At 41.3% G+C, this 11,090-nt stretch overlaps 1 protein-coding gene across 2 annotated transcripts in view; it reads right to left on the bottom strand.

The window, feature by feature from the left end:
• Nucleotides 1-241: 241 nt before the first annotated feature.
• The window catches only part of clxn (calaxin), a 35,952-nt gene continuing 25,103 nt past the window's right edge, over nt 242-11,090 (bottom strand). For both annotated transcript variants that reach the window (XM_067998142.1, XM_067998149.1), the window contains 2 exons: nt 9,640-9,744; nt 242-1,798 (listed from right to left, as the gene is read on the bottom strand). In XM_067998142.1, coding sequence (XP_067854243.1) covers nt 1,748-1,798; nt 9,640-9,744 — 156 coding nt within the window. In that variant the 3' untranslated portion in view covers nt 242-1,747. The remainder of the gene's footprint in view (nt 1,799-9,639; nt 9,745-11,090) is intronic.

The following is an 11,090-nucleotide window of genomic DNA, read 5'->3' as shown; positions in this document are numbered from 1 at the left end:
AATAGAATTCTTTCAGATTATGTAGTTAGTGGCAGGTGGAATGCTTTTGTATGTTCACCTGAGATTTTCATATCCAGTGAGTATAACTAAGCTATAAGCACACCTCCAGGAAATGGTCTTTAAACAGTCCAAAGAATTACTACAAGTAAATACGCATTCAGTTTCAGTTCACATTTTGAATAGCATTTGTATTATCTAAAGCTGATTAATGAAAAAAATTCCCAAGAAATTAGACAATAGGTTAGGATATTCTGGCTTGCCTTTATTTATCAGCTAAAATGAATAAGTCTACAGTGAACAAAAAATTGTAAATTTTGCAAGAGCTACCATGATGATGCAGTAGACATTCCAGGAAATAAAGATATTCCCATTCTCTGACTGGCATTAGGCAGGCACAGTGTACGTGGCAGGGCCTTGCACTGGGAGGGGCAAGGGGGTAGGGGAACAGACAGCTGTATGCCTGCAACTGCGCTCGTAGCCATCAGCCTACGGGCCTTGAGTGCTGCTGGAGAGGTCCCAGCACCAGCTGTTTGGGTGCCCCATCATCAGAAAGTAAGGCAGGAGGGCTGAGAATACCGCTTTCCACCTCATTTTAATACTAACACTGGGCCTGCACCTATTCCAGATGCAGGCTCAGTCACGCCCAAATGTGGTTCTCCATGTTGGGGTCGTAGACTTGACTTAACTGGACTCCACCCCCTTTGCTTTTCATTGCCTCTGAGAAATGAGCGTTCCCCGAGCGCAACAAAGACGAAAATCTTCCCTACTGAATTTTACAATTTTTGGATTAGATTTACTTTTCCCCCTATTCCTCAATGAGTTCTTCTCTCCTATAATTCAATTTAGAATCTCTGAATAAAAGTTCAACTAAATAAACAATTTATGGAAACCATTACTGATGCAGCCCAGTTTGGAGGGAGAGAAGAAAGGGGGTAAAATTGGTCATGGGCTATAGCGAATCAGCAGCCTGTTTTACATCCTGCCTGATTTTCTTTTCCATTGAAGTCAATTTCACACCCTAAATCTTGTGAATAGATAAACCCTTGTATACAAAATAAATCAAATTACTAACAAAAAATAAGATTGTTCATTCAATGTAGTGAGTTTATGCTATCACTTAATTCTACAGACAATATAGGCAAAAATAGCATTGGTGAAAGTTTACAATGTTGAGGTGCATAGTCCATAATCAAATTTAAATATCTTTATACATAAAATGTACATTTTGTTTACTCAAACATATAAAAACAGGTATCTGTCCACCCTTTTAAAATTGTAACACAAATTTTGAACCGATCAAGAATGCCCAGCAAGTATTGTACAAAATGTCTTATCAAAGTTTTTAAAAAGTGGCCCTTTCCAACGCAGGGCTTCATATTCTACTCCAGCAATTTTCTTAATTTTTCTTGTTGAGATAACTGGCGGCACAGATTTATTTTGCAATCTCAAATACTTATTAACTTGAGGTGTAGATGTTTTTATAAAAATCACATAATTTACTGCAGGTGTATGTATTTTCTGTATTGTACCACTCATTTTTCCATGTAATTAATGCAAAGGTGACTGGTTGGTGAGTTGGTGCAACAGGAAGACTATTTTATACAGTTGACTAGTGAGAAAAACACTTAACCAATGCTCAACTTATCACATTCCTTAGCGCTTGAGTTACTGGTAATGAACGATGAAGTAAGAATTTAGTTGACCATTATGAATCTAATGGCAATGAAGTCTGAAGCGTCAACAAGAATTATTCATCCTTGGATTTCTTGAAAGCGTGTTCCTCAAATGCGAGAGCACTCTTTTAAAAAAAAAAAGGGATAATGAAAAGCATAGTTATTGACCTAATAGTTTTGCACCAATTCAAAAAGATACAGATTTTGCCCATTATCCAGTGCCACCATTCCAGTTGATACTGCATCTTTCAATTTTCCACGGTCAGTTTTTGTTTTTCAGTTGTAATTTTTTACTTATCTGGTAAAAGCTACAGTTTACATTAAGTGGCATTATATAAAGAAGAAATCAGGAATGGGACAGTATTAACAACCTGTAAAACACTGTGCATTTCGATGATTTCATTTAAGCACAAAAGTGAAACTCAACCAATTTGTCAGATCATTACAACACAAGTATGATATGCTATAATTCAAGCTTTATATACAATTCATCTTGTGCCAGCCACTTCAGTTTATTAAGTCTGCCTTTATTCTCTAATGCCTGAATTATACTGTAACTTTGCCATTAGGATATGGTAGCATAGTGGTTACTGGACTAGTAATCCAGAGTCATGAGTTCAAATCCCACCAGGGTAGCTGGGGAGTTTAAATAAAATCTGGAATTTAAAAAAAAAACTAGTATCAGTAAAAGTGGCCATGAAACTACTGGATTGTCATAAAAACCCATCTGGTTCACTAATATCCTTTAGGGAAGGAAACCTGCCATCCTTACCTATATATATGACTCCAGACCCACGGCAATGTGGTTGACTCTTAATCGCCCTCTGAAATGGCCTAGCAAGCTACTCAGTTGTCAAGAAAGTGGCTCACCACCACCTTCTCAAGGGCAATTAAGGGATGGGCAATAAATGCTGGCCTTGCCAGTGACGCCCACATCCCATGAACATTTTATACCACTGATTTCAGTCATGCAGTATAATATTGTCAATTTTTAAGAACCTGAAGCTTAGCATCACAATCTTGAACCACTAGAAATAAAGTTAAGTCAGTCAGTCCACTAAATAGCTTACGTTTCTTATTATAGAAAGGACCAAGCTATCCTGTCAGCTCTTTTCTAACTTTAGAAACATCAGCTATAGTAGGAGGCCAATGAACAGAACTCCATGCATGCCTCAAGAATGTGCAAACCTCTACATTCCACAATTTGAGAGTGGTGTCAGCTAATTGCAGCTATCTGCAGTCTTATAATGATCCCAATGCTGCACCACTTGGTGAAGCAGAATCATAGAAATGTTACAGCACGGAAAGAGGCCATTCGGCCCGTCGAGTCCGTGCTGGCTCTCTGGAAGAGCAATTCAGCGAGTCCCACTCCCCTGCCCTATCACCGTAGCCCTGCAAATTTTTCCCTCCAAGTACTTATCCAATTCCCTTTTGAAAGCCATGACTGAATCTGCCTCCACCACCCCAGTGGAGTGCATTCCAGATTACAACCACTCGCTGTGTCGCCTTTGGTTCTTTTGCCCATCACCTTAAATCTATGTCCTCTGGTTTTTGACCCCTCCGCCAATGGGAACAGTTTCTCTCTATCTACTCTGTCCAGACCCTTCATGATTTTGAATACCTCCATCAGATCTCCTCTCAACCTTCCCTGCTCTAAGGAGAACAACTCCAGCTTCTCCAGTCAATGGATGTAACTGAAGTCCCTCATCCTTGGAATCATTCTAGTAAATCTCTTCTACGCCCTCTCTAAGGCTTCACATCCTTCCTAAAGTGTGGTGCCGAGAACTGGACAAAATACTCCAGTTGTGGCCAAACCAGTTTTTTCAGAAAGGTTCATCATAACCTCCTTGCTTTTGTACTCTATGCCTCTATTTATAAAGCACAGGAACCCGAATGCTTTCTTAACCACTTTCTCAACCTGCCCTGCTACCTTCAACGATTTGTGCACATATACCCCCACATCTCTCTGTTCCTCCACCCCTTTTGGAATTGTACCCTTTAGTTTATATTGCCTCTCCACGTTCTTCCTACCGAAATGTATCACTTCACATTTTTCTGCATTGAATTTCATCTGCCACGTGTCCGCCCATTCTACCAGCCTGTCCATGTCCTCTTGAAGTCTATCGCAATCCTCCTCACTGTTCACTACCCTTCCAAGTTTTGTGTCACCTGCAAATTTTGAAATTTTGCCTTGTACACCCAAGTCCAAGTCATTGATATGTATCAAAAAAAACAATGGTCCTAGTACCAACCCCTGGGGAACACCACTGTATACCTCCCTCCAGTTCGAAAAACAACTGTTCACCACTAATCTCTGTTTCCTGTCACTTAGCTAATTTCGAATCCATGCTACTACTACCCCCTTTATTCCTTGGGCTTCAACTTTAATGACAAGCCTATTATGCGGCACTTTATCAAACACCTTTTGGAAGTCCATGTACACCACATCAACTGCATTGCCCTCATCGACCCTCTCTGTAACCTCATCAAAAAACTCAATCAAGTTGGTTAAACATGATTTATCTTTAACAAATCCGTGCTGGCTTTCCTTAATTAATCTACACTTGTCCAAGTGACTTTTAATTTTGTCCCGGATTATCGTTTCTAAAAGTTTCCCCACCATCGACTGGCCTGTAGTTGCTGGGTTTATCCTTACACCCTTTTTTGAACAAGGGTATAACATTTGCAATTCTCCAGTTCTCTGGCACCATCCCCATATCTAAGGATGATTGGAAGATTACAGCCAGCACCTCTGCAATTTCCACCATTATTTCCCTCAGCAACCTAGGAAGCATCCCATCTGGATCGGGTGACTTATCAACTTTAAGTACAGCTAGCCTGTCTAGTACCTCCTCTTCATCAATTTTTAGCCCATCCAGTATCTCAACTATATGTTCCTTTACGGAGACTCTGGCAGCATCTTCTTCCTTGGTAAAGACAAATGCAAAGTACTCATTTGGTACTTCAGCCACGCTCTCTGCCTCCATGCTTAGATCTCATTTTTGGTCCCTAATCGGTCCCACCCCTCCTCTTACTGTTTACATGCCTATAGAAGACTTTTGGATTCCCTTTTATGTTAGCCACCAGTCTATTCTCATAGTCTCTCTGTGCCCCTTATTTCCTTTTTCGCCTCCCCTCTGAACTTTCTATATTCAGCCTGACATCTGTCATACGCCTCTTTTTTCTGCTTCATCTTACTCTCTACCTCCTTTGTCATCCAGGGAGCTCTGGTTTTAGTTGCCCTACCTTTATTCCTCATGCAAAATGTATCTAGACTGTACCCGAACCATCTCCTCTTTAAAGGCCGCCTATTGTTCAATTACAGTTTTGCCTGCCAATCCATGTTTCCAATTTACCTGGGCCAGATCCATTCTCATGCCATTGAAATTGGCCCTCCTGCAATGAATTTTTACTTTAGAGTGGTCCTTGTCCTTTTTCCATAGCTAATCTAAACCTTATGATACTATTACCACTGTTCCCTAAATGTTCTCCCACTGGCACTTGGCCCACCTCATTTCCCAGAACCAGATCCAGCAATGCCTCCTTCCTCGTTGGGCCAGAAACGTACTGGTCAAGAAAGTTCCCCTGAACACACTTCAAAAATTCCTCCCCCTCTTTGCCCCATACACTATTACTATCCCAGTCTATATTAGAATAGTTGAAGTCCCCCATTATCACTACTCTTATTCTTGCACATCTCTAATTTCCCTGCAAATTTGCTCCTCTATATCCTTCCCACTAGTTGGCGGCCTATAGAATACACCCAGTAGTGCAATGGCACCTTTATTGTTTCTTAACTCTAATCAAATAGATTCTGTCCTTGACCCCTCCAGGGTGGTAAATAGCGAGGAGGATAGCCTCAGTCTGCAGGACGATATAGATGGGTTGGTCAGATGGGCGGAACAGTGGCAAATGGAATTTAACCCGGAAAAGTGCGAGGTGATGCACTTTGGAGGGACTAACAAGGCAAGGGAATACACAATGAATGGGAGGACCCTAGGCAAGACAGAGGGTCAGAGGGATCTTGGTGTGCAAGTTCACAGATCCCTGAAGGCGGCGGAACAGGTAGATAAGGTGGTAAAGAAGGCATATGGGATACTTGCCTTTATTAGCCGAGGCATAGAATATAAGAGCAAGGAGGTTATGATGGAGCTGTATAAAACACTGGTTAGGCCACAGCTGGAGTACTGTGTGCAGTTCTGGTCGCCACACTACAGGAAGGATGTGATCGCTTTGGAGAGGGTGCAGAGGAGATTCACCAGGATGTTACCAGGGCTGGAGCGCTTCAGCTATGAAGAGAGACTGGGAAGATTGGGTTTGTTTTCCTTGGAGCAGAGGAGGCTGAGGGGGGACATGATTGAGGTGTACAAAATTATGAGGGGCACAGATAGGATGGATACTAAGGAGCTTTTTCCCTTCGTTGAGGGTTCTATAACAAGGGGACATAGATTCAAGGTAAAAGGCGGGAGGTTTAGAGGGGATTTGAGAAAGAACTTTTTCACCCAGAGGGTGGTTGGAGTCTGGAACTCACTGCCTGAAAGGGTTGTGGAGGCAGGAACCCTCACAACATTCAAGAAGCATTTGGATGAGCACTTGAAATGCCATAGCATACAAGGCTACGGACCAAATGCTGGAATATGGGATTAGAGTAGACAGGGCTGATGGCCAGCGCGGACACGATGGGCCGAAGGGCCTCTATCCGTGCTGTATAACTCTATGACTCTATGACATCCTCTCTCTCCAGCACTGCAATATTCTCCTTAATCAATACTGCCATCCCCCTCCTTTCTTTCCTTCCCTATCTTTCCTGAACACCTTCTTGTATCCAGGAACATTTAGTACCCAATCCTGTTCTTTTTTGAGCCAGGTCTCCATTATCGCCATAACATCATAAGTACAACCAAGGCATAGATTGAGTCTTCACATGAGTTCAGCAACCAGAAAGCACACTACAGAATTATGACAAAAGTACTCTTGATAATAAAATCGCCTGACAAGAGGGGAAGCGGTATTTTACTGGGTAGCAGTATACTTCCTAAGTAAGTACATCATTTATAGTGGCAAAACAAGGTCAGATTAATCCCAAAATCTGATTTTCATTTGGCACTATGAACAATTACACATTCTGAAATGCAATGCCAGATATGGGTCTAATCTGTGCAATGCCAATTCAGAATTTACATTTCACAAAGTTAATATTACAGTTCTACAGAGGGATGATATACGAGAGAGGTTCAAAGACTGAATCTATTTGGTTAGAGTTAAGGAACAAAAAAGGAGCATTACATTGCTGGGTGTTTACTATAGACCCCCAAATAGTGAGAAGGAGATAGAGGAACAAATCTGTAGGCAGACTTTGGAGAAATGTAAAAATAATAGGGCAGTAATAGTAAAGGACTTCAATTACCCTAATATAGATTGTGTAAAGGGCTAGGAGGGTGAAGAATTCCTAAAATGTGTACAGGAGAACTTTCTTAACCAGTATGTTTCTAGCCCAACAAGGAAGAAAGCAGTGCTGGATCTAGTTCTAGGGAATGCAGCAAGACAGTTGGAGTGTGTTTCAGTTGAAGAACATCTGGGTAATAGTGATCACAATATAATTAGGTTTAAAGTAGTTACGGAAAGGGACAAAGAAAAATCAGCGGTGAAAATACCCAACTGGGAAAGAGCTAATTTTAGTGATTTGGGAAGGGATCTAGCGCTGGTGGATTGGAAGCAAAGATTGGCCAGGAAAACAATAAATGAACAATGGCAGGCCTTCAAGACGGAGATAGTTCAACCAAGCATATTCCTATAAGGAGGGAAGATAGGGCATCCAAAGCTACAGCTTCTTGGATGACAAAGGAAATAGAGGTTAAAATAAAACAGAAAAAGGAGGTTTATGGCAAATGTCAGTTACAGAAGAGAGTAGAAAACCAGGCAGAATATAGAGGGTGCAGGGGGAAATTGAAAAAGGATACAAGGGCAAAGACAGAATATGAGAAAAGATTAGCAGGTAACATAAAAGGGAACCCAAAAATCTTTTATAAACATATAAAAAGTAAAAGGACTGTTAAAGGAATGGTGGGGCCGATTAAAAGGAAATCTTGCGGAGGTAAAGGGCATAACTGAGGTACTGAATGAGTACTTTGCATCTGTCTTCACAAAAGAAGAGGATGACGTTAATGTCACAGTAGAGGAGAAGGGAGTAGAGATATTGGATAGGATAAAAATAGATGGAAAGGAGGTACTAAACAGGTTGGCATCACTCAGTTAACAAGTCACCCGGTCCAGATGGAATGCATCCTAGGTTGCTGAGGGAAGCAAGGGTGGAGATAGCAGAAGCTCTGGCCACAATCTTTCAATCCTCCTTGGATATGGGAGTGATGCCAGAGGACTGGAGGATTGCAAATGTTACACCCCAATTCAAAAAAGGGGAGAGGGGTAAATCTGGTAACTGCAGTCTAACGTCAGTGGTGGGAAAACTTCAAGAGACCATTGTCAAGGACAACATTAATTCTCACTTGGAGAAGCATGGGTTAATAAGGGACAAGCAGCACGGATTTGTTAAAGGCAAATCGTGTCTGACTAACCTGATTGAGTTCTTTGATGAAGTAACAGAGAGGGTTGATGAAGGTAGTGCAGAAGATGTTGTATATATGGATTTTCAAAAGGCATTTGATAAAGTACCACATAACAGACTTATTCGGAAAGTAGAAGCACATGGGATTAAAGGGACAGTGGTAACTTGGGTACGTAATTGGCTAAGGGATAGAAGGCAGAGAGTAGTGGTGAACGGATGTTTTTCTGACTGGAGAGAAGTATGCAGTGGGGTCCCCCAGGGGTCGGTATTAGGACCATTGCTTTTCTTGTTATATGCAGATGACTTGGATTTGGGTATAGGGAGTATAATTTTGAAGTTTGCGGAGGATACAAAACTTGGCAACATAGTAAATAGTGAGGAGGATAGTAGCAGACTTCAGGAGGACATAGACAGACTGGTGAAATAGGCAGACACATGATGCATTTTAATGCAGGTAAGTGTGAAGTGATGCACTTTGGGAGGAACAACATGGAGAGGCTTTATAATCTAAATGGTACTATTTTGAAGGGGGGTGAGAGAGCCGGGGTGCATATCATAAATCTTTGAAGGTGGCAGGGCAAGTTGATAAGGCAGTTAAGAAAGCATATGGGATAATTGGCCTTGTAAACGGGCATTGAACACAAAAACAAGGAAGTCATGCTAAACCTTTACAAATCACTGGTTAGGCCTCAGCTGGAGTATTGTGTACAACTCTGGGCACTACACTTTAGGAAGGATGTCAAGGCATTGGATAGGGTAGGGGAGGTTTACCAGGATACCACCAGGGATGAGGGACTTCAGTTATGTGGAGGGATTGGAGAAGCTGGGATTGTTCTCCTTAGAGCAGAGGAGGTTAAGAGGAGACCTAATAGAGGTATTCAAAATTACGAGGGGTTTTGATAGAGCAAGTAGGGAGAAACTGTTTCCTCTAGCAACTGGCTCGGTAACCAGAGGTCATAGATTTAAAATAATTGGCAAAAGAACTAGAGGGGAAATGAGGAGACATTTTTTTTCACACAAATGGTTGTTAAGATCTGGAACACAGTACCCGAAAGGGTGGTGGAAGCAGATTCATAGGAACTTTCAAAAGGCAATTGGATATGTACTTGAACAAGACTAATTTGCAGGGTTATGGGGAAAAAGCTGGGATGTGGGACTAAATTGGATAGCTCTTTCACAGAGCTGGCACAGGCATGACGGGCCAAATGGCCTCCTTTTGTGCTGTGCGATTATACTGGCAAATGCTTGTCAATGTCTGATTTATTTGTGTTTTTCTTTTACACTAGTGACCATTATATTCCATGCCTTCATTATAGTACACCACATCCCAAAAGAATGTTGGAAATGCATATTATATAACAATTTAAGCAACTGCATTTAAATTGGACCCATCAAGCAGCCTACCTTTGTATCTGGAAGGCAGGGTCCAAAAGCTTCCAACAAGAGGTTTTCATCCTTTACTGCCTTCTCAAAGTCTGTATATGAGACTTTGTTATCATGATCATAGTCCTAATAATGAAAAGGAGACACATTTTGCAACAATATTTCATCATATAATATAGATTTAGACTACATGCAGCGATTGGGTGGTATAGTAAATGACCACACTGTCCATTTACCTTTAGTACTTCAGTTTAAATCCAACCCTGACAGCGCACCCACTTCCAACTGTAAGGGTCCGACATAAGACTCATTTAGGCAGTTAGAAGCCAATTCTTAATTACTAGTGACTATAGGTTCACAATTTGGCACAAATTGTAAAACCTCACTTAAAGAGGCCATAAGGATAGGTGTTGTGGGAACTGGAAATTTCCAGTAGGTGGTGAGGGAGAATAATGGGTGCTTTACTGGTTATCTGGCTCTGCTATACCTGAGCTGCTAAGGGAGAATTTCTGCAGGGTTTCTCCAAAACTTTGGCGGAATAATTTCAAAAGCTCTGTAAAACTATGTAAATTGTTTTTCAGGGTTTCTATGGTACTTCCGCCGAAGTTACAGCGAGCGGGACAACCCCCATGGAAATGAACAACATACGTTTCCTAGAATGACAATGTCTTTCATTCTTCAGCACCGGCATCCTTCATCTTACTGAAAAGTAAACATTTAAAAAATGGGAAAAAAGTCACGCAGGAAGCAGGAAGCAGAACAACATATTCCATGCAATGCAAAAAAATAGTTTATTATGACTGCTAAAAGATTTGAGATTATATTTTGTTTTTACAGAATGAAGGAAAGGAATAAACTGCATGTGAAACTATACTAATATAAATTAAAAACAACAAATTAAATTTACATTGTGAATTTAACATCTCAAATCATCCTAAGGCACTTCATAGTTGCAGGTCAGACCTGAGCAGATTTAGGAAGGGGGTTAGGGGAGGTGCCCAACAGCACCAGCAAAGAGATAGATTTTAAGGAGGGTCTTTAAAATGTGAAGAGCTATAGCAGGGAGAGGTTTGGGGAGGAAGTTCCAGAATGTGCAGCAAGACAGCTCTGCCACATATTGTAGTGCAGAAGATAGAGAGAATGTGGAGCAGACTAAAACGTTGGAAAAGTGGAGCGTGTGGGCAGGGACCTAGGACTGGTGGAGGTTTCAACAGTAAGCAGGGATGAGGCCATGGTAGAAATTGAAGACGAAAATGTCTCTTCAATAGACAGAACTATGGGGAGCCAATGAAGTTCATTAAGGATCAAGGTAATAAGTGAGGGAGATTTTGTGCATAACAAGATGTGAGTGATGAAATTCTGGATGAGCTGGAGATTATGTAGGATGGAGCTCAGGAGATCAGTGAGGAGGGTGTTGGCAAAGTCGAGTCTGGAGGTAACAAAGATATGGATGAGAGTTTCAACTGCATTGG

This window comes from Heptranchias perlo, chromosome 2, assembly GCF_035084215.1.
Source record: "Heptranchias perlo isolate sHepPer1 chromosome 2, sHepPer1.hap1, whole genome shotgun sequence".
NCBI lineage: Eukaryota > Metazoa > Chordata > Chondrichthyes > Hexanchiformes > Hexanchidae > Heptranchias > Heptranchias perlo.
Note: the sequence above shows the minus strand (reverse complement) of the source record. Positions and strands in the feature narration are given on the sequence as shown.